Consider the following 24632-nt stretch of genomic DNA (forward strand, 5'->3'; position numbering starts at 1 on the left):
AGCTCAACGTGATACATTACAATGTGATGTGTCGTGAGCCTACAGATTTAGATTTTTTTCCAAATTAAAGGGTCACCTATTATGACATGCACAGAATAGGGATGCCAGCTGCCAGGGCTGTATCACATGATATACCACATGTATCACATATACCTTTAGTATGTGCACGTCATAGCTGTACACCTGGCCAACCGGGTACAGCTCCATGGATGCAGTGGCCTAGTGTAGCAAATCAGTGCTGATTGCACCTCAGTAATGGCTGCGCCCAGGGCACCCCTTTGTGGATCCGTCTATAGGAAGCCGCCTTGTTTACTTTATCCATGATTTATGTCTGCAGTGTCTGAGGTAAGTCAACTATATCGTACGTGACAATGTTCTGTCTTATAGGCACTTAGTAACCGGCTGTTCTCCTATCGTCCGACTGCATTGGCAGTGTTTATGTCCTTTGTACGAGGCGTTCTTGACTTCTGTTTGTGGACATATCTTATATATACACAACCAAGAAGTGGTGTTAACCCTTTCGGAAGCATTAACACCCTTGGTGTTAAGGAAGTGTTAACATCCACGCTCTTTGCGCAGTAAAATCCTTACAAACAAAAACACAGGGGGCGCTCCTATTACGAGCCTCACTACAGTACACAAACTCACTACAGTACACAAACCTCTGCTACTACGTACATGTGAAGGGCACAATAATGGGTTTCAAAACAGCTGAAACATGAATTGGAGGCCGTCAAATCCCGCAATTTCCATCTTCACATTGCCGCCGCAACGCAAAGTAGAGTTATGTGTGTGCACGTGCGTGTACCTGTGTGTGCGTTGCCTCTGGTTGAGGGAGGCGTTGCGTCCGGGGCTCTGCTGCTGGCCACCACCCAGGCGGGCAGGACTGGTCATGTAGTCGTTGGGCACTGTGGGGGGCTTCACCGGCTCCAGGGTCTTATAGGAGGCGTTGCGCCTGACGACGACCAAGAAAATCACAATTTCCAATTAAATTCAAAGGAGCTTTATACTGTAGCTGTGATAAAACATAGGTTTGCAATGGGGGGGCCATGCACTCCCCGTTATGTCCTGACCTAGCTGACGCACCCCTCACATGGAAATATACATTTCATAAGCTATATAGAGACATATGTTTCCTATTTATCCACATATATGAACCTGAATATGGCATAATATATGCAGCATAGGCTATATTCTGCATATACTTGCCATATATTGGCATATGTTAATATATTCAAAATAAAGCCAAAGCACATGATAATGACATGATCATTAGCCTTTTCATGTCACGCACCCCCTAGAAGGCTGTACCATAAGGGGTGCACGCACCACAGTTTGGGAACCACTGCGCTACAGCATTGTGTAAACAGAGTCACATTGTGTTATTTTATATATGTTATACAGGGTATAAAGATTTTTTAAACAGCACCAATCTTTTGTAGTCACTTTGGGACAAATAGCATCGTTTTTTTCCTCAAGACTATTTCAATAGTATACAACAAAGCCTCACATTGAAGATGTGTTTGAAGGTAGCAGCTCTGTTTACATGTGCAGTAGGTTTAGCTTGTCTACTTTGTACAGATAGTAGTCCTTAGGGTGGTTGTATTCCATTGCCAAAACGTTTTTTATCGCAAGAGTTCACAAATCCAGTTTCAAGCTATTGTTAACACTTTTCGATAGTTCAATTATTTCATTACGTACATGTTTTTTCTTTTTTTATAGCAAAAATAGCCGATCTACATCAAGCTCCCACAAGTCACGATGTGACACCTTGAGAGCTTGCACATTAGATCTGCCATTATTGGCTACTTTTGTGCGACAATCTTGCATTATGAAGTATGGCATTCATTTACATAAAAATGAAAAAGGTTTAAATAATGAACAGCCATATATGAAACATCAATGGGGAATTAGAACGTGTGTGGCCCAGGTTGTGACTCTGTACCAGTTTAACTACCGTAACTTGCCCCTGCCCCCCTCAACTATTGGAAGTGTTGTAGGCCTATGTATTGTACCGTAAGCGTGCCTTGGGGTGTCACAAATCCTATCCAGTCTAACCAGCTGGATGAGCTGCTTGGTAATTGTTAAAACCCGACCAGGCATTACTCTCTGATTAGTGTCACAGTCTGCTGCTGTGGCAGACAATCGCTGGGGGCCTTGGTGTCTTTCAAAAACGTTGTCATTTCTTAATACAAATAAGCCATATTAAAGCCTCTACCAAAGTTGCACACGGTAATATCAAGACGGTTGATTCAACATGTACATTGTTACACTTCATGTAAGAAGTGTACGTATCTTTACAAAACCCACAGCCACACTATCTAGTTTATTATGTACCATCTGTCTCCTCAAAATACAACAAAGTATATAGGGTTTAAGTTCTTAAGAAGGGCAAGAAAGTTGGGGTGTAAATAGTTGATAATCAATGTGCGCACAAAAAAAAGAATCACACTTGTGTGTGAAGTTAGCGCCGGCCACTGTATTTACAGTATATCGGCCACATGATGTCTTACGTCACCATTTAGTACCCTAAACAAACATTAAAGTCCATAGACTTGACAAACGATTTATTTTGCTGAGGGAATTACCCGGTCTATATTTGTTTATGCAGATTCCAGAATCAATACTTCCATTTGAATGGCCAAATGAAGCACATAATTGAAAATGAAATCCCAAGTGTTGGGTAAAGCTGAAAAATCTATCTAAAGAAAACTTTGTTTCCAAATGAGGCATAGACTGTGTCCCCACACAAGGCATTCACACAACTGGCCAGTCTGCACTGAATAAATACGGCATTGTGATATGTGTGGCTTTGTTCACAAACTGCACACATACTATAGTAAGTTACTATCCATAGTTGAAGATTGAATAGGCAGGCCATGCCGTTATCCGACACTACTGTATCTTTCAGGACAACATAACAGTATGTGCATGGTGAGTGAATGAATGAATGAATGAATGAAAAAGGTATAATATATATCTTTTGCTTTAATTGCTTGACCCATGCCCATTGCCCACATAAACATTTCATTATTAATGAAAAAAAGAAGAAACATCTCCAGTGTATTACCTAAACAGCAACTCATAATACAACCTGATAAACAAGAGTATAACTATTATATACAGTACAAAATTAGATGGTAATTAGAGGAAGAGCCTGTCCTATCCCCAATCAGAGTAAAAAAAAAAAAAAAAGATCTTACCCCAGGGTGCCACGCCCAGACATGGGAGGGCTGGGCGGCTTCTGTGTGGGTGGATTGGTCCGCGATAGCGTGCCTCCCCTGACCGCCTGGTTGTTTCCATGTTGCTGTAGTTGGAGAAGACACAAACGGCACTGATTCGACACAGATGCTCACAGAGAGACAGACAGACAGTTTGTTATCACTACATCTACAACAGTAAGGATCACATCATGCTAGGGTTTCCCAAATATCAGCGTATTTTTTCCATCCCACGGTGGTGTTATTAATTGTCTCTGTCGGGTGGAAACCTCCAAAACTCCATGTCCAAAACCGTTACCTTTAAGGGATTCCAATTCAAAATCAGCAAAAGTAGCAAATCTACAAGCTTGTGTAGCTGCTACTTTTGATGCTTTGTTTAGTGTGATAATGTAGTACATATAATAGCATGTTGTGTATAGTTTCAATGTACAGATATTTTTATTTTAGATGGTAGGTTCTTGGTTTACCTATGATTCCTAGATTGCTATTTTCTATGTATTTGATTGATGCATTACCTCATGTTCACCTTGCTATAGCTATGGCACTCGGTGCCGCGCTATGAGCTTGTAGATCAGCTATTTTTCAATAGCTAAAGTATAACATAATGCTTTAAAACACCAGAAGGGGTTCCCGCCCTGGAGTAATTTAGGGAGGGGGAGAAACACATGAAGTTAGAATTACGGAGATGAGAGGTTTCTGCCTGACAGAGACGTAATGATGATGTCACACTTGTGTGATGACATCAAGTTCTGGCTTGTTGCGGTTTGTTTCCAGCTAGTCGGTGAGTCAGGAGGCCTTTCAGTCACAGAGGAACAAGGTGTGGACCACTCTGGGTAGAATACCGGTAGATACCTCCGTTTAATCTCAACCAGTGGTGGAAAGCAAATAAAATTTACTCAAGCACTGTACTTAAGTACACCTTTGAAGTAATTTTACTTTACCGGAGCGTTTCCAATTTCCAATACTTCTACCAGTACTTCTACTCCACACAATCTGACTCAAGAGGCAAATATTTTATTTTTTACTTCACTACAATTATTCAAAAACTTAATTATTACTTAAAATTATTACAAAACATACATTAACCACGTCAGTCCTATATACACAATATACTACAAGCTCACAATGTGTCGCCGTGCAACGTGTTGTGAACTTGTAGATCTGCTATTACACATGCACATTTTCAACGATGAACGTTCAATTGTAAGAGTATTTCTTACATTGCTGCAGTATTGTAATTTTTACTAAAGTAAAAAGTACTTTTTCCACCACTGATTTCAACACTGCCTCAGAGACACACACAGGCCACGCCTCCAACAATGATCCTCTTGCGTTTGCGTCTCACCAAAGCAAACACAACCGAGGCGAGGCGTAGTGGCGCAAGATAGGAGCACTTAACGTTTGCATTTTTCATAACGTGTGCCATGCTGCATTAACCAGAGTAATAGATCCAACATGAATAAATCACACGGATTAAAATGACATTACATGTATAGATAATCTGGGAAACCCACGAGCATGGAGGATAGGACTACAACATGAGTAAGAAGACCTAGAATGTACATTTGGGTACATGTAGCCAGGACTGGATTTATAAATTAATAAGAGAGAGAGAGGTTGAGGCGGGGTTATGAGGGAGGACATGACAACTATATGCTGGCTAGGTAGACTATGAATTTGTTAATAGGAAATTTAAAGGACTACAATAGCCAAAAAGGAGGGGGGGGGGGATTTACTGTTGGATGAAGGGGGGTGTGGGGAAGTCCATCAGTAACAGACACTATGGGTCATGATGTGACAAACCGGACTTACCTTGGCTTTTAGCCACTTAGCGCGGGCGAAGGGAAAATACAAATAAACAGGAAAGAGAGACAGAAAAACGTTACACGTCAACATGGCTGTGCTGTGTCACAATAATGGATAAGCAGACCGCACAGTATACCTTATTTACACTGAGCAAACATTTAGCAAGACCTGAACAGGTCAATGGTTATGATCAGTCAAACTGCCAAAAAGAGTTCCTAATTTATTTGTTCTGTATTAAACCACTGTAACAGTCACATGATTAGAATAAATACTCTGTTAATCCGTCTACCTCAGCTATTATTTGTTTTTGCACAGGCAGGGAAAACAGGTTTTTCAAAGTCTGGGCTGAGATTTTCTTTGTCATCTAACTCCCACGAAGAAAACAATATACAAATATGCACTTGGAATGTGACTTCTGGTTTGAGCTCCAATTTATTTAATTGCATAGTTTAGTCATTGGGCATGGAATGAAGCATAAATAAAATATCGCACGTGTGTGTGTGTGTGTGTGTGTGTGTGTGTGTGTGTGTGTGTGTGTGTGTGTGTGTGTGTGTGTGTGTGTGTGTGTGCGCGCAAGTGCCGTTTCCTAAACAATTAACACAATATTGTTCCTGCTTTGATTTCACATACTGCCAACCAGGTAAATAAATCACAGACTTTGCTTTCATGAAATATCCGAGACCATTAGGGTGTTATACAAAATACGAATTAAAAAAAGCCTTTCTACAAGTACGTATTGAGAGCTTGCAGATCGGCTATTTTTGCTGCACAACATGCTTCCATAGAAGACATGCCGATTGTACATGAGTGAGCTAGAGCTGGTCTCTAAACCAGTCGAACGATGCATGTTGAAATCTCAATATCATGGGACTCACTGCTTCGCAGTTTAGTACAGGTCAAGTGGCTCATCTATAATGCAAGGCTCCCTGCTGACCTGACAGAAAGCATGAAGTGTAGTGTCCCTCGCTAGAGAGTAGACCACAGGGGAGAGAAAGCAAGAATACAACCAAAATAGAGCTATTCAGCTAGCAGGCCGAGGACCTCTGCGTCTTTAGAAATAGACAATGAAATGGTTTCGGGGGTAGCTTTGAATGCAATAGGCTCCATGTACAGCAGCCATATTGGAAATAAAATCTTCCTCACTTCCTTCACAGGTGTTACCAAAGACACTAATGAAGGCTCTGTTCTATTTCATGTAGCACAGTACGGGGTTCTCAAAACTTTTAATTTCAAGGACCCCCATAGCTCTCAGCGTTACACACCTTTAAGGGATTTGGAACCCCCTCAAGGTACCATGAGGATCCCTGGACCCCACTTTGAGACCAACTGGTGTTTCCAGTGAGCCAACATGCACAATATCAGCATACTGATGGCGACGGATGGGAGTATCATTTGGAGCAGCTACATGCAGCATTGCGTTTTGCATCGTCATGTCGCTGGCTTCAATTGACAATGAATGGTAGACTGCTTTGTTGTGTCTGCCCGTGTGAACGCAACACGACTCGGTTTGACCAGAATGGAACAGAGCCGTCAATTAGTATCATTGGTAAGACGTGAAGTCCCACTTTCTCTCCAAAGTGACTGCTGTGCATAGAGCCTAAAGTCATGGTGCCAGATAGATATCAGTTCTGCGCATGATTAAATGTAATATCTAGGCCAGGCCTTGGCGGGTCGACTGCCCCGCACTTATCTCAACGACGGCAAAATACTGGATGTAGTTTTATCTACGGTACGTGACTCAAGTTGTCTATGAGCTCAACAAGCTTTTCAGTAGCAACTGAGCTCCATTATGGACTATCAGGTTCAAATTAAGCTTGTCATCAAGATCAAAGGAAAAATAGATTATTACGATTATTATTTATGTAATAAGAGTATTATTGTGTCAAATCACGTCTAAAACGCAGGGGGATGTCTGTTGGTGCGCACTCGCACGCACACAGTATTTTTACGGTTTCCATTTAAGATGAGATATAGTTTTCAATTGCACCTACCTAAAAAATATATTAGTCATTTATTTAATGTGTACTGTACATTAACAATTTATACATTGTGTCAATAATATAAAATAAAATATCTATAATCTATCGTAAGGCCAAACATTTCCAGAGGTCCAAGTAATCAACGGCGAAGCGTTCCAACAAATAAATCCCTCCCAAACAAATAAATTACAGAACTAACCAGAATGAGACAGACACCGACCTCATATTCCATTTACAAGAAAGCATGACAGTGGCTGATACGTGTGCCAACAATGTCATGAATAATGTGATTACAGATTCTGTGAGCCAGAGGAGATTATTCAGAGATGTGGAGACGAGAGGATGGATGCAGCTGAGGTGAGAGCTCAGAGTCCAGGAGGAGAAAGAGATACAGTCATCAGATTACACCAGTGTTGCCATGTCTGCTTATTGCTTAATATTATATATTAGCTTGTTTTTCTGTGAAGTCGCTTGTAAATATTGGTAGTTGTGGGTTGTGGTTTTTTGGGCTTGTTTCTAAATGTGTAGTTTTTTCGTTTCCAAATGTTGTTTAAATTAGTGGTTCTCAAATATCTTCACGTCAAGGACCCCCAAATTAATGTATTTGTCTGCGGACCCCCCATCTGAAAATATTCTGTGCCAGGGACCCCTCCCCAATACTAATGTAAGATACTTGTTGTTGAAATGTCTAAAATATTCCACATTTGTTAATATTCTTCTTCATATTGCTCATTTATTTCGCAAAACCTGGCAACGCTTCATGTCACCCATTCTCATCTACAGCCAAAGGAATCAAAGAACAGCATATTATAAGCTTTCCACGGAACGCCAACAAATGCTTCAGCTTTAATCCTTTATTTTTAACCCGTGCGGAATTAAATAAATATATTTTTTTATTTTTAGAATGCTATGTCGGTGTGTCAATGAGATGTACATATTTGATTCATAAGCCCTGTTTTTGGAAGTAAGCAAGCAGGTCGTTGTGGCTTATTGTCGGCATCAGCCAGAGAAAGGGAGTCTATGCCCGTTTCACAATGCACTGACTAGACCCCTGGGAGATGGATTGCTGAGGTCAGGTGGAGCGCAACACCTACTATCAGCTCAAAGTACTTCCAGCACGACTCGCCGTACCCAAGCCGTGCTACTCATGTGCTGAATTGGCGGTGCCCGGGGTCAAACCCATGACCTAAATGGTCAAGAGACGAGTGCTCGGCCTGGGCCATGGCTCAGCGGTCCAGGCACCTTGGCTGGTAATCCAGTCTGGCAGTGTGCCGCGGGTTCGACTCCCGATCCCGACGGCCTTTACCGCATGTCTTCCCCCATTTCCTGTCAGCCTACGGTCTGTCCCTCCATAAAATATATAAAATAAAGGCGAAAGCCACAAAAAAAAAAACATTTAAGAGACGCGTGCTCTACAGACTGAGCTACCCAGCCTTTGGTTGTATTTAAATGTGCTTTATAAATAAAATGTACTTGACTTGAGGACTAATGGCCACCTGTTTGTAATATATCACAGAAATCTGTCAATAAAGAAGATAGCAAATGCTTTACATAAACGACAACAACGAATAAATGAAACAAGAGGGATTAGTAAAGTAAGCCTATAATTCCTTTTGTGGAACCGATGCAGGAAGAAGCAATGCCAAGAGAGACAATTTGCAATGTTGCATCATTTCAAAGATCTTTTGGCCGCCCTGCAGTCGCTGAATGCAGCCCCCAACTCGAGAGCATTGATTCTGGTCAGTAAGCAAAGCATGGCTGTACAATGTACAGTATATATTCAGCCCACAGCATATGAATTCATATGGAGTATTGATCGTTTAATATTGATCATCTCGGGGTAGTGACACACACTATGGAAGAGAGAAAGTGAGTGATGTGTGTGTGTGCGTGCGCATGAACAGAAAGTGGGACGTATGGAACGAGCTATATTAGCCATTGTACGGTATCTCCTCTCATAAATGTGTCATTTATTATTACAATATTGGCAGCTCAAAATCCACTTGGGACTCGCACAAAGAATTGCATTCATTCAACAGATAATTTTTTTAACAGAGATTAACATTAGTTCATCATTTAATACACTTACATGACAGTAGTAACCTATTTACAACATGTCATGTTTATTTACTCTAGTGAAAGTGAATCTATATCCGTACGAACCTTTGTGCTCGGTTCCATATGTATGTGGGTCAGGCTACATGGAAATTATGTAACAATCAATAGCCAATTATTTATCTTTGAAAATTGGAAACATCTGGGAGAAAAACACAGAGATAAACTAGACACTAGACTTTTAGTAATTTGGTAATATCGGATCATTTGAAATAAAACCTATATAGCTCATAGTATGAGGCTATGAGGCTAATCAGATATGGGAGAAGACCGAGGCGGCTGTTCATAGCTACTGTGGAGTCAGTACTGCTGTATGGGGCTGAGACATGGACCCTCACAGTAAAACAGGAAAAAGCCCTGGATGGAGTCTACACAAGAATGCTACGAATGGCACTAGATGTCTCATGGATGGACCGCATCAGCAATGTGGACCTCTATGGGGACCTACGACAGGTCACGGACAAAGTCAGAGAGAGAAGGATGAGGCTGGCAGGGCACTGCGTCAGGCACCCAGAACTTGAGGCAAGTAAATTGACCCCATGGGAGCCAACCCAGGGAAAAGCCAGGAGGGGAAAGAAGCGTACCACCTATGTAGATGTGCTGCGCTGCGACAGCTTGGCTGACAACACTGCAGAGCTCAGGTACCTGAGTTGGTGTTGGCTAGACCTCACTCTTGCAGCAACTAACTACTAGTATGAGGCTCATGATATGCGCTATACAGGTTTTACTCCAGCCTCATCAATGCCTATCAGCTCACTGTCTGACAGCAGTGATTGATTGGCTGATTGATGAGGCTAGCGGAAGCCACCAGGGCGGCTGCCGATGGAAATCACTAAATACCTCCGGCAGTCAGGCTGTGATGTCATTAGCGCCACTTGTCTTGACGAGCTCTGACCCCTAAAGCAAAGCACCAATGGCAGGAGAGAAGATGTTGGCTGTGGCACCACACTTTATTTATGGGAGTGTATCTATTCTAGGGTGCAAGTAACAGTTAATCGAGAAATTTGATTTAATCCATTCTTAATTATTGTTGGGCCTTTTTTCTGTCTCTGCCCCGTTTTTACCTAGTTTTATATTTTTTACCCTTAGTTTAGCCTTATTTAAACGTTTGACTTCCTATGCTGTTATTGCTTTTAAACCCTGTAGCATTTCAGATTTGCAAGAATGTAAAGTGTGTTATAAATTATTGTTGTTGTTATTAGTAGTAGTATTAATGCATTATAAAAATATTATTGATAATCAATCTCAAGAACACCATTAAAAATTTAATGGAACATGCCACCCATTTGAAGTTCAACGGTGGCACCATGTTATATTTGGTTCCTCGAGCTTGGTAGTAAAATAATTGATTAATTATCTACACCTTTTTTGGGCATGTATTTTATAGGCAAAAAACTTTTAATTGGTGACAATAGCTGACCTACAACCTAACCCTAACACATTGTAGATCTGCTATTTTCAATATTATTATATTACATTGTTGTGCGACAAACTAGCAAATGACACATGAGAGCTTGTTAGATGCATTGATATATGAAGAAAAAAAAACATTCTCATAAAGAAATAACATTACATAATTGATAGTTGCACTCTAATCCATTTCATGAAAATCTGTATTGTTGTCAAAGGCCCATTTTCTTCTCCGACTCTAATGGTCTCTGGATTAAACAATAAACCCAAGTGGAATCAGTCCTTTAACCGAGCGGGATGTCTGAGCGCCTCACTTCGACACCGATGAGAAACGTGAGAAAGTGATTATGAGGTTGGCCTCTCCTGGTCTAAAGTGCTTTTTAGAATGTCTCGTAAATTAATCACCGCTCTCACCCCCTTTCACCTCGTTCCAAGAATAGACAGGTTTTTTGAAAAGCCAACATGATGTAATCAGTTCCTCTCGGGCCGTTCCAACCACACACACACACACACACACACACACACACACACACACACACACACACACACACACACACACACACACACACACACACACACACACACACACACACACACACACACACACACACACACACACACACACACACACACACACACACACACACACACACACACACAAGGCTAACAGAGATGCATAGTATAGAAGATAAAAGACCCCTGCAGGAGGGAGAGTCGGAGATGGAAAGATAGAGAATCTAACAGAAAGGGAAAAAAAAGGAAAAAAAGGGGAAAAAAAAGCAGAGAGTGAGCGAGAGTGCGAGAGTGCCTGAATCAGGAGAACTCGGCTTCAGAGACCATGCAGGAAGAACGGAAGAGGTTGTAAACACAGTGTAACAGCTAGCGAACAAAGGAACAGCTGCTAAGAAGACTCACTAAATAGAATTAAGGAAACCTACAGGAAATGAAGAGTGAGTTAAAGAAAAGAAAATGCAGCCATTCATGCATTCTAAAGTTACGGTTTCCCCATTTGGTCCGCCCTCATGTACCTGCCCTTTTCATATCATACCAGGATGTCCCACCCTAGGAAAATCATCAAGTTCCCCGCCAAAACACATTTTAGTCGACTACATAAACTGTAGATTTAGTCGGCTAAAACTAGACCTAAACTACAACTTTTCAGATGACTAAAACAAAACTGAATTGTATTCAAAAGACTGCAATTAAAAACGACATAAATGTTTTATACGATATATTAAGATTTAAGAACAATAATTTGTCACATTCAACGGAAGAAGCTGAGGGGAGTAGTGCTGTTTTTTTCTTTTTCCTTTTTTGGGGTTGTTGTTTTGTTATCTTTGTGTGAGCAATTGTCTTGTAATGATTCATTGTTGTTTTTGTACATTTGTATCTGTATTGTATTGTTGCATTTGTGTGAAAAAAGAAAAATCAATAAAATGCATTGTTGGAAGAAAAAAATACATAAAAATGTGCCGTCCGAACGAGGAATCGACAGTGGCGTGCGCTCACCTTCACCCCGTGGCCCACGTCGTCCAGCACCGTGTAGTCCAGGGGCTTCCGGATGTAGCGGACCGGCCGCTCCATGTTGGCCGGCGCGATGATCTTGTGGGTCCTCGCCGTGTTCTTGTTGGTGGTCAGGATGCCGATCTCCCTCCGGGCCACCTTCTCTTTATGGATGTCCACCGTCTGTTAGGGGACAAAGGCGTGAAGGTATAGGGAACACAGAATACAACTAGAAAAAGTGCCCTTCCGGGCACAGGTCTCCACCAGGTTATCCACAGATCCGTGCAGTTAGAGGTAAAAACACTTTTCGGCCAGTTTTAGCGCCACCTTGAGGCTGAGTTGAAATTGTTCATGTGGCATTTCGTCCTCGGCCTAGTGGGAATGTGGGTGCACAATTTCACGGAAATCACGCAATGTGTTCATGATTTGCAGCATTTTGTTTGAAACTGAGCACTCCTGTGAACTTTGGAAGCCAATCTTAACCAATCAGGATGGAGTCTGATAAATGTGAAAGACCCGTTTCGTTGAATGGCTCTAGAGAGACTGTGTACCAATTTGCGTGATGTTTGGACAAAATCTGTAGGTGTACTGTGCAAAAACTTGTTTTGCACAAAGCGGCCTCCTGGTGGCGCTATAACAGGCCGTTCTGGAAAGTTTGGGGCAGAGGTTCATGGTTGGCATCCAGGGAGTGTGTGTGCAAAATATGGCATCGACCGGGTTAACGGTGGCCGAGATTAGCTGTTCACGGACACACGGACACACGGACACACACACGGACACACGGACACACGGACGGACACGCGGACGGACGGAGTGCAAAACATACTCTCCCCACATGCCTTCGGCCTGGTGGAGACAATTAATGTCACAATATTATAGGAACGAATCGTTTATTGTGGTGAAAAGAAACTCGATTAGAAACGTTAAGTTGACGTCTAATCGTCGTACAAATTATCCACCGTCTGTATAGGTCAGTGGTTTTCAGCTTTTTTTCATAAGGTCCATTATTTATTTTATCACCACGGACCACCATTTGATGAGATCTAGCCTCTAAGACCCAAGACTTTGAATCTTTTTTTTTTCATTGTAAGATTTTGTCCAAAATTCCATGCTGTATTGATGTTGGTACCATAGGAGAGGTAACAGGCGAACGTTGATCAAAATAACAATTATTCTACTTTCCCTAATTGTGTAGACTTCTTGTGGGCTATTACGTTACCAACTGTCCATCATTTAGCTGGGGACCACCTGGAACCCCCTCAAGGACCAATGGTGGTCCCCGGACCACTGGTTGAAAACCAGTATAGGTAATAGGTGACAAAGGGAATGGAGAACAGGCTTTAGTTAATGTCATAATATGAACTACGGAGACTACTGGGATCAAATTATCCTGTCCCACTGCAACTTAAAGACGGTTTAATTACATCTCAGTGGCATTGTGTACTTTTCATCACGGAGACCTTAATGGTTTTACACAGCTGATATTATACGTATACACAATATACCATGATGACTGAAGCATGTACAGTACCATGAAGCACGCACTGAGGATGAGTCCGTTTTAGATGACAATACATTACTGACCACCACTGAAATTAGACTTAGCGATGACTATGAGTCTCAGACTCATTCTGAGCTTGTAGATCTGCTCCTTTTGAATTTGAATCCTGAAAAGTAACAGTTTTGGACACGAGAGACGATATCCTCAGAAGAACATTAATAGGATGCCTACGATGATGGATGCACCAAATTCTGAATATGTACTAATAAACATGATGCCCATAAACAGAGACAGAGTGTCTAACGCAATTTCATTCCAAACTACTCCTTCTGCAGCCCCAGGACCAGATGGGGATGAATGATTATTTCACTTTTAAAGAGTAGAGGGCTTTGCTAATTGAAATGTTCCACGGTTAGAAAACAATCCACCAAACACCATGTCTAAACTAAAGATTAAGATGTGTGTGTGTGTGTGTGTGTGTGTGTGTGTGTGTGTGTGTGTGTGTGTGTGTGTGTGTGTGTGTGTGTGCGTGCGTGCGTGCACGTGCGTGCGTGCACGAGTGAGATAACAGAGGGAAAACGTTCTTCGCCAACTATTGATTCCAAATCCTATATTAATACATCAGTGCCAAAGCAGAGGCATAGCAGAAACCACACGGGTCAAAACCGTTATTGACATCTCTCCAATTCTTACCAGCGAGGAAACAAACAGCACACCACTGACAAACTGTCTGTAGGTGGTACGGTTGTTCATGCTCCTACTAGAGACCCCTTGGTTGTACGGCTGTACAGCCTGTATAAATAAGCTGGAGTCAGGCTGAATCGCTAGCCATGCCCATTAAACCCATTCTGACCTGAGATCAGATTCATACGAGGTTTCCACTGGACACCCACTGGTCTGATTAACCCATTCTGACCTGAGATCAGATTCTAGAAATGTCCCTTCGATTTTTCAAAAATAGCAGACCTACAAGCTCGTAGCGTGCCACTCGGTGGCGCGCTATGAGCTTGTAGATCTGCTATTTTTCAATAGCTAAAGCATATCATGATGCTAACACCAAAATGGGTTCCCGTATAGAATGGGTTAAAAAAAAGGGCGATTGGATAATGAAGTCAAACTAAATGAAGATTCAGACTGTATCAGGCTACAACGGTTGTGTTAAGATCTGAAACCCTGTAACTTTGTCTTTTTGTTCCTGCCTTGATCTCCTTAAAATAAACTCCCAGGCCGTGAACCGGAGGAAATCAACAGCTACAGTTTGTACAGTGTCCCACGATCTCGCTCAACAGTAACATGCCATCATACACTCTAAGTGTATACATACAGGGTGCACATTTCTAAAGTTACAATTGAATTACTTTTTAAAGACACTTGTAATACCAATTTGGCCAACTTGTCAAATGTTAAGTTAGAAAGGGGCAAACAGCCCAGGCCGTAGCGTAACGGTCTGGGCACCGGACTGGTGATCCAGTCGCGGTGTGCCGCGGGTTCGACTCCCGAACCCGACACGGCCTTTACCGCATGTCATCCCCCCATCTCTCTCCCGTTTCCTGTCAGCCTACTATCTGTCCCTTAAAAAATCAATAAAAGGCGTAAGCCGCAAAAAAATATCTTAAAAAAAAAAAAGAAAGGGGCAAACAATGTAAAAGTATCCGGTTCACAACGCCTCACAGTGCGAGGCATTGTGAGCTAGTAGATCGGCTATTTTCACAATATTTATCTGTGGGACCATGTCAAGCTAAATGCAATGCCTACCATTCCTACATTACAAGTTACTTGTGCTTACAAGTGCTTGTCGTGGTGGGGGGTCCCCAGTTCAAATTCGATATATATTTTTTTTTGTCGCTCACTGAAAAGTCCGGGAACCGTTTGGGAGAGAGAGCAGCTGCTTCTTCCTCTGAGAGATGAAAGACAGTAAAAAGGATGCTCTCTCCCTCTCTCGTGAAGGGGAGAAAAGAGGCGGCGAGCACTGCAGCGGTGCCAACAGAGGATTCCATTCATGCCACCGTGCTCTGCTCCTCATGCTGGAGCTACTCTGAATCTCACTCATCCAGAAGTCGATGGGGAAGCGACAAGGGTCAACTATAGCGTGGCGCTGGAAACAGTCATTTACATTAAAAAAAGAGCAAAAGACACTACAAAGTCCAAAGCGCATCGCTTCCTTCGTGCTGCCTTTTTGAGATTGTAAATCTGCTACTTTTAATGCTTTTGTTTGACGCTGTATAGTAAGATCAAGTAGGGCATTCATTTACAAAACAAAAGTTAATATGGAGATGAGAGGTTTCTGCCCGACAGCAATGATATGCTCCCTGTGAGCGTGAGGACCGGTATTAGAATCAGACCCCCGTCGTCTTGTCTTGCATTTCTCTCCTCTCATTTCTCTCCTCTCTCTGTCCTTGGTCTCCCGTCTCTCTGCACTGCAGTGCTATCAGAAATAAACTCAAAATTTTTAAAAAGATTAAACTACAGAAAGATATCAGGCAACACTGCAGCATAACTGCTCCCGCTGAGGCAGTACAGCAAGAAACAGTTGCATTGTTCCATTGATTCATTCATGATGTGTTTAGGACAGGTCTGCCACGATTACACATTTAAGTTGACGATTATTTGCAAATAATTGTGATTAACGATTTTTTTTTGTCATTGAACATTGAAATGTTACAATTTGTATTTCTGTTTGCCTTTTGACAGAAAGATACCAAAAATACACAGGGATGACATATTTGCATACTATGACCACACCTCATGGGTCATGATTCTCTTCTTCTTTGACACCCTAAAATACAACAATGTTTCATTCTTTTTTATGTTTCTCTTAAAACATGGCAGCATATTGCCGACCCAACCACATTCCAAATGTTTTGAGACAAACATCACATAATAAAGGGACTGCGTGTAGTATAACAGCTATGGATTTAAACTAATTGCCAAACACAAAATGACTGCTGGCTCCCACTTCCACTGAAGGTCTGGGCCTGGGGCTCAGTCATTTGTTAATTAGATTCTGACTGAGGTTCTGCCATGACCTCACCTCACCCCACAGTGAACCCAACACAGCAACTTCTCTGATTGTAATCCAAGCGCGCACACGCACAGCTTGCATATTGCGGAGTTATTGTATAGTATTGTATGCCTTCACCCATTTTGACCTGAGATCAGATTCTAAAAATGTCTTCTATATCCTGACAGTTTTTAGATTTTTCAAAAATAGCAGACCTACAAGCTCGTAGCGCACCACTCGGTGGCGCGCTATGAGCTTGTAGATCTGCTATTTTCCAATAGCTAAAGCATAACACCAAAAGGGGTTAAATATGTCTTGATGAATTGAATACACAGGACAGGACCACAATGGAAACAAGCCCTTAGGACAATCTTTTATTGTTTTATTGTTTTGGAGTTTAACTTTTTACCTTTTTTACCCCCTTTTTTACCCCTTCTGGAGTAGTTGTGGCTATGTACACTGTACAGTATATATTATATAACAATTAGAAACAAGGACTTTTTTCTTAATTTTTGAATAAATAAAAATCAAATATTTGATATCAATATTTGAAGTTTTTCAGAAATTTTGAATCCTTGTTTTTTTTTTTTATCTGCCTCAGGTCACTCTGAATGAAATACTGATATACATGTGCTTAATATTAACAAATAATATAACATCATATTATCTCAAATTATCTTTCCTGTCTGGAAGCCTTTTACAGGAAATGAATTGTATTCAAGTTCGGATAGAAATTGCGCTTAAAACAATGACTACCGGTATATCCAACCAAAGCAAGAATGAGCTACTGCAGCTAAATTTGGAAACTGCCTGCCTCTGTCAGACTGGTAACATATAGTCCTTATCAAAGAACAGTGTGTGCACAGTGTGCACATAAAAAAGGCACAAACAACAAGAGGGGAAGTGAGAGTGTGTGTCTGTGTGAGTTAATTAAAATTAAAATAAAACGCAGTAACACTACTGACCTTAAAGTAAAAGTTAAAGGTTTCCCTTTAGCAAACCAGGACGTTTACTAAAAACAAGTTTAAATGGAGCCAGCAGACCATTTGAGACAATACAGAAAGGCTGAAGACGAAGAAAAAAAAATACACTCCTGGGCTGGCACACCTAAACCAAACACCAGTCTCAGACCTGGCTAACGTAATTGCACGTCTCTCGCATGGGCACCCTAACCCCGGACAGAGTGTGCAATTCCACCGGCTGAGCTGGCTGTCAAACTGGCACTTAAGGTGTTTAGTTGATCCCGGGCCTGTCTTCTCTGCTGAGACTCTGTCAATCATGCGGAAGTATGCCTTCACCTTCTAAAATGTTTTTATGACACACAATTTGTTGACCACTTATATATACCACTTATATATACTACATATACTTCGTTGACAGGGGTCCCCCAGTGGTCCTTTTTCCCCCGCTTCAACAAATCTCTTCGCCGAAAACAGCATATCTACAAGATCCAACGTGTCACACAATGCGACAAACTGTGTGTTGATCTACACACAACAGTACAATTTCCACTGAATGATCGCCCCTTATGATATGCCCACTAGGGTTCATGTGGTTAAGAAGCCATACAACTTGCAATGCTTGCATGCATGACATTTTTGTCCTTCCTGATTACCAATAACTTGCGTATCGGTCGATAGTATAAGTACCAAAGTGTGGTACTTATACTGGGTTCCTTGAGGGGGGTTCTAAATGGACCCTTAGTCCTACAGGGTCTGTAACCATGAGAACCAAAAAGGACCCCTGGGGTCCTTGAATTACTTTAATTCCTTGAACCACTGATCAAGGAATAAATCAAAAGTCCAAGTTAGTAAAAAATAATGTACAGTAAGAGTATAAAATAGGCGTGCAACATCAACTGAAGCATTCAACATATGACTGTAAATAATAATGACCGCTCCGCTGTATAACAGACCTCTGCCTAATCAAACCCTCTGAGCACCAGCTGCGCGTCTGCGCCCCGTTTGATTTACTGCTGTTTCCAACATGACAGCCATGTAAACACACACTAGTGACACACAATGTCATTTACAGCTAAACGTTACTCTCAAAAATGTTTTTGAAAACATTTGAGCGAGCAATAGACGAAGCAGTACCCAAAAATGGATTCGATTTGATCAACTCACTTCCTTATTTCCCTGCAGCTGGCCAGACGCAGCCAGCACAAACTTATGGAATACTTTTTTTTTTTGTGTTTTGAGTCAATGTATTAATTTTGTTTAGCTAGCCATGTAGTAAGCGGGATAATATCTGGCTAGGTGGTCATTGTCGGGAGATAATTCACAGACAGGGAGTTTAACCTTCGCCTCGGTGGTTAAACTCCCTGTTGGTGAATTATCTGCCGACAATGACCACCTAGCCAGATATTATCCCTTACATAAATGACGTGGGATCGGATCGGCACCGAAACCAGCCATTTTAGGCAGTATCGGTTGCTTTTCCAATACTGGCATCGGTATCGGAACAACTCTACGTGTGACTAATAGAAGCATTTCAAAACGGCGAGGCGGGTGATTCACATCTGCTCCTCAAATCCCTGGCATCCAGATGTTTTGAGGCATCCAGATGTGTGCGGCCTGTGGGTCGGTCCTTTTCCCAGAACTTAAAACGTTCTGGCTGTGCCGCTTGGTTCCCTCTGACAGCTAGGCTTTTGGGATTTAAGTGTCTGTTCATCTTCTCTCTGGATCATCTTCTCTGGTTGTAAACGCTACACTCGACCCCCCTCCCTTTCCTTCCTGCTGAATCCTTGAATTGACTTTTTTTTTTACCTTCCTTCCTCTCTCTGCTATCTTTCACTGCCAGCATAATAATGTCCCAGACATACAGTAGATTCTTTGCCATTCATTATGACATTCAGCAAAAACAAAACTATGACCTCGGTCACACTTTGAAAGGTCGTTAAGCCTGTCTATCATCCAGTTTTCTGGACTGGACAGAACATAATTCTGGTCTAACAACATTCTGATTCAGTGGAATGACTTGTTTGTCATGATGCGAGTGAGTCAGTAGAGTGGTTGCCAATGTGCCGTAAGACATGAAAAATATAATTTTGGGTTGTTAGTGGTAACTGGTATTAAATTAAACATATTCCTCCAACTTTTAAAAAAAGGTTGGGGGGGAAATTATGAAATGATTAGATACACAGACATGATGTATCCCGCATGCATACGGCAAGAAAAATTGTTTGTATACGGAACAGGGTCGTTCCCATTGCGACAACCTCAAGGACCCTACTGTCCTTCTCCGCAATGATGATTTACACTAACTGCTGCCCAAGGCAAGAGGAGAGTCAGAGAGAGTCTGATTCACACTAACTGGTGCCCGAGGCCAGAGCAGAGAGCAATCAGAGCATGAGGGGAGAGGTTGACTTGAGTCACACATTGACTCATTCTGCACAACATCACAGTCAGGTTATAAATCAGTCTCAGTCAAGCGGGGTAACTGGCCAATCAAAGGGCATGCAGTGGAGTTTGGGAAGCTTGCACAAAAAAACAAACAGATTGACAGTCTTTAAGAGTGAGGTAAGAAGAAGAAGGAGAGAAACGCAAACGTATTCAGACTTCAGCGGGGGCAGTCAGTCACAGGAGAGGGGGCAGACGCTTTCACTTCAGCATGTGTCAGAAAGGAGAAACAAAACATGGCCGCTTCAGCACTTTGGCTGCGCGTGCACTGCACGCAATACATACAGAACTGAAGGCATAGCAGGGTTGGGCTGGGTACTCTGCTACACAACATGCATGCATGTGAATACTGCTACCCTTTGTGTGTGTGTGTGTGTGTGTGTGTGTGTGTGTGTGTGTGTGTGTGTGTGTGTGTGTGTGTGTGCAGGCAGGCGAGACACATGTGCCAATGGTTAATGATAGATCTAAGCCACACATGATTATATTTGGACAGAGAGAGGCCATGTCCAGATGTTTCTGCAAACTGGCACTCAGTCGCTCTCTTCCTGTTGTGTTCTCCTACGCAAAATGTGAAATGAAATGCAACAGAGCATATTTAGGATAAGCTCATCCTTACAGTGGCAGCCCAGGAAGAAGGACGTCCTTGGTGTGTGTGTGTGTGTGTGTGTGTGTGTGTGTGTGTGTGTGTGTGTGTGTGTGTGTGTGTGTGTGTGTGTGTGTGTGTGTGTGTGTGTGTGTGTGTGTGTGTGCACGCGCAGGGGGGGAAATAACCAGGAGCAGTGATGGGAAGTAACTAAGCACATTTATACTTGGTACAATTTGGAGTTTTGTACTTTACTTGACCAATTCCAATTTCATCAAAGACAGAACTGAGCAGTTGAGACGTATAGTCTAAGTCCACACTAAATATCCATAATGTATAAATCATAGATAAGTGTTCAGGACAGCTAGGCTTTTTCGGGGAGGGGTCAGAATAAATTATGGACTTAGACTGTTCGTCTCAACTTACTGACGAGGACGTGTTAAAGGTCTGTGTGTGTTTGATTTATTAATTTTTTGCCAGGAGAAGATCACGGTGCGTCTTGCCCCCTCATCCGACCGTTTCTCAGGCCGTTATCGTTAGCACATCTGAAAAGATTCATCCGTGGAAAGGGGGGAAAAGGCCTATTAAAAGCCAGTCCAGGAAGTAGGAGCCCTTTTTTCCCTCTTTCTCAGGATCAGTCAGTGTGAAACAGAAGAGTGTTTCTGGGCTTTCTCTCAGCCAACCAAAGCCAACATGGCAGGTCGAGAAGAAGAAGAGCCCCGCTGGGAGTTCTCTTGGCACTGCAGCCGACATCGCTGAGGCGAGCCACCCTCAAAAACCTACCGGATTCTTCTGGTAAAAGTCTAACGACCCTCCCTGCAGCACGATGGCAGTGGACGAGGAGGAGGACAACACCTGCCAAGTGGCAACTATTTATTTGAAGTGTGAAGACGTGGGACAGTCTGCCTGTCATTACATAATCTGAAAAGTACAGCACTTGCGAAAAAAAAAAAAGATTCACACACGGAGCTTACACAATATAAAAGACAAGTAATGTTTTGTTTGATTGTGCTTGGGTGTTGCGCTCTTTAAATAGATCTACAAGCTCACAACATGTGGCGCTATGCGACGTGTTGTGAGTTTGTAGATGCAGCCAGCATGCAACCAAGTAGTACAATCGGGTATTACGATGCCATCGAAGCCTGCTAAAATATATTTTTATCGACAAAATCAGCTGTAGATAAAATCTTATATTTAGTCGACTAAAACTAGATTCAAACTAAAACTAAATGGAATTGTATTCAACAGACTACTATGACTAAAACTAAAATCTGCTGTCAAAATCAACACTGGCCAGACATCCAACTATTGGCCCCTGGCCAGGACAGCCGTCATGCTACATAAAGACTTACGTTCTTAAATGCATTTATACACAGCATTACATGTATAGTGAGTTAATACCATACACTGACTGCACTTCCTGTTCGGAAGGAACACAATCAAGCTTTCCACAACACAGCAGTGCTGTGAGGTCATTCAGTGAATTCTAGACACTGGGCTCAGAAATAGACCCATTACATTACAGAACATATTTCCTTCTTCTTGCTTCATTTTTTTTCTCCTCTCCTCTTTTTGCATGGGAGGAAACATTACGTCAAATCTTTAACAGGAGGTTGTTCATCGACACACTTTAAAAAAACATTGTACAACACGAACAAGACCTCCTCGGAGTCCTTAACAGTGGTTCCCAAACCGGGGGTTAATCCCCAAATTATTGGGGGGGGGGGGGGGGATTTGGTTTAGAGAGCACCGTCAATCCTGCCATCACCATCATTCCACCGTGAGGCAGAGGGACAGATGACTGGACATAATTGCAAGGGGTTGTTAAGTTGGAAAGAATGCACTGGTAATGACCATGACGTTTTGCTGTGGGACATCAGTGGACAGAGGTCTGGGTTGGGTTGGGGTGTGAGCAGATCTGAGGAAGTGACCACAGAGCCAAAGACGGAAGCTGATGATTCATTAAATAAAAACAAGAATGACTCTCAGTCATAACTGGCAACTGCCAGGTGCAACAAGCTCTTGTAGTGCCCGTTTTGTTCATTTCCGACGTTCCTTTGTTGGTTAGACTAACACTTCCAGTGTTAGTCTAGTTTTAGTCGACTAAATGTCATATGACGCGTTGTGAGCTTGTAGATCTGCTATTTTCAGCATGCAACCAAGTGTAAAATGACTGACCAAGTGTAAAATGTCTTTTACTTATACTGGATCTCTTGTCCACTAGTTTTAGTCTAGTTTTTATCCGTTGACGAAATTGTCAACATATTTAGTCTTAGTCATCATAGCTTAGTTTTCATTTAGTTTCCATGTAGTTTGTCAGTGAAAAAAGGTAGTCGATGAACATTTTTCGTCTTGGTTTTAGTCGACGAAAACATTGGTTCACTGTCTTTTGTTATGGTTGTCCTATAGCTCCAGTTAGGTCAAGCTTCTGTTGCCACTCGCTCCACATTGAGGCATTCAGAGTAGGGGTTTTTATGGCACTCAAACTGTCATTGGCTTAGGAGGCAGCCAATCATGACTAATGTCGTCTTTAGGGTCGTCAGGTGCAAATGTAGTCCAGGTGCTTTTCAAGCATCTGGCAATTTTTTATTATTTTTTTAATAACAACACCCTCCCTCCTAACCTTCATTCATAGTCCATACATACTTCAATCAGACAGAGCATGGTCATTTACACCCCTCTTATTTATGCAGCAAAGCAACCTTTTTGCTGAGCAGGCGCTGGCTCCTTTGCCATGCTGCTGCCACACATTCATTACAATTATGCACAGGAAATGCACAGCCCACAAGCCCACAGTGAGCTGGTGTTAGCTGCACATGGTACAACAATAGCACACAGAGGGTTGGGATCCGGAACCGAAACCCGAATTCAGCATTGAGGAACCAGGAATCGGTTCCATCATCACATTTTGGAAAGCATTTCTGTCAGGCCTGGGTATGTGGGCCAATACGTCTGCTATGTACTTGCAATACCAGCGGTTCAATGACAACTCAGAGTGTACAAACGGAGTGGGCCGTTACAGGTTAATTTGGTTCCATGTGTACACTCTAAGAGTTACAGACCTGCAATAGTCCAGTTGGTACTGTTGAGGAATCGGACCGTTAAAGGCAGAATCGTTCATATGGTTCAGATTCACTTTATCGTCACTTAGTTGCACTGGTTAGGTATCAAATACATGTGAATAATAACTAAATACATGTGAAGCTCCAATACGACAAAAACAACAAAAAACTATACAAACGGGGCAAGAATATCATTCGATGAATGTGCAAAGTATAGAAGGTTTTTGTCACATTTTACTGTTATAAATATAATGAATTGCATTTACATACATTTCTATGCCTTACGTGCATACTCAAATCGCTTATAATGGTTTTTTCATTCACTCATACATTGGGAGGTGAAGCGGCGAACAGTCGACGCCAGCGTCCTCACTTCCCACATTCACACACCAGTGGTAGGAAGCTAGCACCAACCGACACATGGAGGCAATGTAAGGGTTCAGTGGCTTGCCCGAGGACACTTCGACATGTGGACAGGAAGAGCCCGGGATCGAACTGGAAACCTCACGGTTCCTATCTGGTGTCTCAACTAGCCACTCTACCCCCTGAGCCGCCACCCTGGTTGAGAGAGCCTTGTTGCACAAGTGCACCTCGGCAGTAATAGCTGCCTTTCTCTGTGACAAATTCACCTCTCCAGTCCAGGCTGCAGGCTACTAGCTGGCTGCTGTGGTGGTGGTGGAGTGGACCACACAAGGTTCTGGCCTGTGGCCACACAGACAGACCTGTCAGTACCCCACTGACTGACTTGAGAAGCAATATGCAAAGCTGGGAGTTGGAAATGCAAAAGGCCAAACTCTAGATGAAAATAAACACTGGCTCATTTCATACCGTGCACGCGCACACACGCACACGCATGCACGCACACACGCAGGCCACAGACCACCATGCTGACTGAAACAGGAGGGACAGAAAGAAACAGAGGCGAGCTCTGGGATCAGCAGGAAACACTATGCACGCGCTCACACACAGGCACGCGCACACGCACATCTTGTATGGCTTCATTTCCTGTTTGGAGGGATGCCATTGCTCCTTGGTGGGAGGTCAAAAAGC

General features: G+C 42.4%; 1 protein-coding gene across 7 annotated transcripts in view; it reads right to left on the reverse strand.

Moving 5' to 3' along the window:
- Window positions 1–24632, reverse strand: part of abi1a (abl-interactor 1a) — a 69513-nt gene that overhangs the window by 18098 nt on the left and 26783 nt on the right. For all 7 annotated transcript variants that reach the window (XM_083778529.1, XM_083778528.1, XM_083778525.1 and 4 more), the window contains exons 3-5: window positions 12041–12217; window positions 3204–3307; window positions 809–955 (exon numbers count right to left, since the gene is read on the reverse strand). In XM_083778529.1, coding sequence (XP_083634655.1) covers window positions 809–955; window positions 3204–3307; window positions 12041–12217 — 428 coding nt within the window. The remainder of the gene's footprint in view (window positions 1–808; window positions 956–3203; window positions 3308–12040; window positions 12218–24632) is intronic.

Source organism: Protomyctophum parallelum, assembly GCF_964188405.1.
Source record: "Protomyctophum parallelum genome assembly, chromosome: 12".
Lineage (NCBI taxonomy): Eukaryota > Metazoa > Chordata > Actinopteri > Myctophiformes > Myctophidae > Protomyctophum > Protomyctophum parallelum.